Genomic DNA, 3,684 nt, shown 5'->3' on the forward strand with positions numbered 1-3,684 from the left:
AAGTCACAGCTTAAGCCCCCACACGTAAGATAAGGTTTTGGCCAAACAATGGTTTGGCTGATCATTCGGCAATCAGCTTTCTCACCCAACTCTCCCACATCCAGGAGCATATTCTCTGCCGAGCGATCCCCTATTCTCAATGAGAGAGGCGCTACTTGACAATTAATGCAGCAGCTTATCTTTTAGAGAACAAAAAGATTAAACGGCCAAAACGCAATATGGCGGATCCTTACCTCTCCTGACATTCAACTGTCGGATATTAGGATATTGACTGAATCCATCGATATCGGCACGGTTGACTGACATTAGTTTATTGTATGTGTAGATAGGGACTGAAAGCCGTAAAACACTGAAAAACTTGTTTAGATAGTATTTGACAGAACAACAGTGAAGAAGTTAGGAGAAAGACGGAGGGTCATTGGACAAGCAAGGGTTAGAAATCACCAAGAAAAGGTTTCCACTCACCATGATGATATCTTCACTACTACAAATATAGAAACACCGAAGCTCGGTAAGCCCGTTGGTCAATATGTTATGATTAGCTAGCTGTTTGGTCGAAATGAGTCAACATTTATTGCTACTCTGCTAGGACGATTTTTTTATATTTTTCCAATAAAGCAAGAATTTTAATGAGTTACCAGTTGCATCTTTTTTCTGATGGACACTTAAAAATCAACAGTTTGGCAAGCTGAAAATAGGAAATACGTAGCTATGTATATCAATCGTGCTCATTACCATCCATTCATCCATATGTTGACAAATTTTGGGGGGAAAATTTGGTAAATATGACTAATTTGAATTTCATAAGATTCACTTATCAAAACAGTAATTTCACCTGATTTTCAAAACTTTTAAAGAGTCGAATTTCAGGGTCATGAAACACATGATAAAATGGTCTTTCTAATTGCTTCCTTGATGTCTTTGTTTCTCAAACTGTAAATTAAGGGATTAATTAATGGAGTCACGACAGTGTATAAAATGGAAAATATTTTCCGTATAGCAATAGATTGTCCAGTTTCTGGGACCAAATAAATGGAAAACAGTGCCCCATAAAATATGGACACCACTAGTAGGTGAGAACCACAGGTTGTGAAAGCCTTCTGTCTTTGGGTGATGGACTGGAGTCTCAGAATGGTAAATATGATATATACATAGGAGATGACAACAATTAGGAAGGGGCACATCAGTACAGGGAAGCAGAGGACTAATGCCAGAACCTTTATCCTGAATACACTTGAACAAGACAAATCTAATAAGGGATCCATTTCACAAAAGAAGTGATCAATGACATTAGACCTACAGAAGTGAAGCTGAGATATGTTGATTGACTGAGTGAATGCTGCAGAAAAACCCAAAATCCAGGATAAAATGATGAGTTTGAGGCAAACCATGGAGCTCATTATAGATTCATAATGTAAGGGGTGACATATGGCCGTGTACCTATCATAAGACATCGCTGTCAATAAAAAACATTCTGATGCTTCAGAATAAGCAAAGAAAAACAACTGTGTGATGCATGCGGAAAGAGTTATGGAGGAGCCATTGTTCAGAACTACAAGGAGCATGTTTGGGACAATATCGGAGGACAAGATGATATCAGATGTGGTGAGCTGCATCAGGAAGAAGTACATGGGACAATGGAGGTTCATGGTGTAGGACACCAGAGATATGACCAAGAGGTTCCCACAAATTGTTGCGATATAAATTATGATGAGTAGAAGAAAGAAGACAATTCTGAAGCTATGGAGACCTGGAAATCCAAGAAGATGTACCGACGATATGTTGTTTTCCATGTCCTGTAAAACATCAATTTAAAAATAGTCCTTGTGCTTCCATTATAATGAGAAATGAAGAACGTACGTCCAACAATGAAAAAAAGAAAATAAGTCATACATTGCTAAAAATAACAGCTCACTAATAAACTAAGTAATAAACTAATAAAAAACTTTCTGATCCTCAATACAAGGTCCTGGTTACATATTCTTCCACTTGTTTCAATTACTTTAACCTTAAAGATACAGAGAGAAATAAAACATTTATCATTTCTTTCCTGTGTACTTACAAGTTCTCAGTCCTCGGTGACAAGTGATATGACATGAATGAAGATAGTTACTGGAGTACAAAATACCCTGTTCGCTATTTTGCCTTTTATAAGCAGCGAATTATCTCTGTGGAGTTCATAAAAATTATTAAATTATAGAAGGTTAGAATTATCCAGAGGATTTATTTGCAGATTGTGTATAATTGGTGAAATAATTATTTATCTTTTTGGGTACAGAAAAGTGTTCTTTATTTCTGTACAAGATCTGAAAAAGTACATTTCTGTTAATTAAAAAGAAGAAATGACAATTAAATTAGTAAATTAGGATTCTTAGACATTTAGACCCTTTCTTCCTCTTATTGACAACAATATTTTGTCTTTTTTATGTAGCTACTGTTCAAAATTATCTAGTGAGGCATAAAAAATGTAAAAACACATCATAAGTTTGAAATACAGTAACTTTTTTTGGCACAATCAATGAGTTTGCCTTGTAAACCTCCTAGAATAAATTTATCCACCATGGGGATCATGTATTATTAGGGGAATTTTTGAAGTCACATTTTTTGGAATCTGTTTTTTCTTATGCCATCACATATTATGCAAAATGTATCAAAATAATGTATGGTGAATGCTCATTTGATGCTAAATTAAAACAGCAGATGGGTTTGTAAGTAGAGTGACAGAAGCACCGTCAGATGGTACAGTATAAATACTCGGAGCTCGGCCCGAGCATACTCGGTGAAAGGGTTAATACACTGTGTGCTGAATTATTAGGCAAATTGTATTTTAGAGGATTATTTTTATTATTGATCAACAACTATGTTCTCAATCAACCCAAAAGACTCATAAATATCCAAGCTTAATAATTTTGGAAGTTGGAGTGGTTTTTTTTTAGATTTGGCTATCTTAGGAGGATATCTGTTTCTGCAGAATTATTAGGCAACTTAATAAAAACCAAATATAATCCCATCTCACTTGTTTATTTTCACCAGGTAAACCAATAGCAGTGCACAAAATTTAGAAATAAACATTTCTGACATGCAAAAACAAAAACAAAAAAAAATAGTGATGAATATAGCCACCTTTCTTTATGATGACACTCAACAGCCTTTCATCCATAGATTCTGTCAGTTGCTTGATCTGTTTTCAATCAACATTGCGTGCAGCAGCCACCACAGCCTCCCAAACACTGTTTCGAGAGGTGTACTGTTTTCCCTCCCTGTGGATCTCACATTTTATGATGGACCACAGGTTCTCTCTGGGGTTCAGATCAGGTGAACAAGGGGGCCATGTCATTAATTTTTCTTCTTTTAGACCTTTACTGGCCAGCCACGCTGTGGAGTAGTTGGATGCATGTGATGGAGCATTGTCCTGCATGAAAATCATGTTTTTCTTGAACGATACCGACTTCTTCCTGTATCACTGCTTGAAGAAGTTGTCTTACAGAAACTGGAAGTAGGTCTGGGAGTTGAGCTTCACTCCATCCTCAACCCGAAAAGGTCCCACAAGTTCATCTTTGATGATACCAGCCCATACCAGTACCCCACCTCCACCTTGCTGGTGTCTGAGTCGGAGTGGAGCTCTCTGCCCTTTACTAATCCAGCCTCTGGCCCATCCATCTGGCTCATCAAGAGTCACTCTCA

The 3,684-nt window shown here is 37.0% G+C and overlaps 1 protein-coding gene across 1 annotated transcript; it reads right to left on the reverse strand.

The window, feature by feature from the left end:
* Positions 1-872: 872 nt before the first annotated feature.
* LOC141167573 (olfactory receptor 11L1-like) lies at positions 873-1,793 on the reverse strand. Its single transcript, XM_073654961.1, has one exon. The coding sequence runs from the start codon at positions 1,791-1,793 to the stop codon at positions 873-875; it is 921 nt and encodes a 306-aa protein (XP_073511062.1).
* Between the last annotated feature and the right edge of the window lie 1,891 nt (positions 1,794-3,684).

The sequence above is a fragment of the Phyllobates terribilis genome, unplaced genomic scaffold, assembly GCF_046119375.1.
Source record: "Phyllobates terribilis strain yellow unplaced genomic scaffold, ASM4611937v1 Scaffold_11__3_contigs__length_659146591, whole genome shotgun sequence".
Lineage (NCBI taxonomy): Eukaryota > Metazoa > Chordata > Amphibia > Anura > Dendrobatidae > Phyllobates > Phyllobates terribilis.

What these genes read in the sequence shown, in the direction of transcription:
- LOC141167573 (XM_073654961.1), bottom strand. Translation starts at nt 1,793, where the DNA reads ATGGAAAACAACATATCGTCGGTACATCTTCTTGGATTTCCAGGTCTC.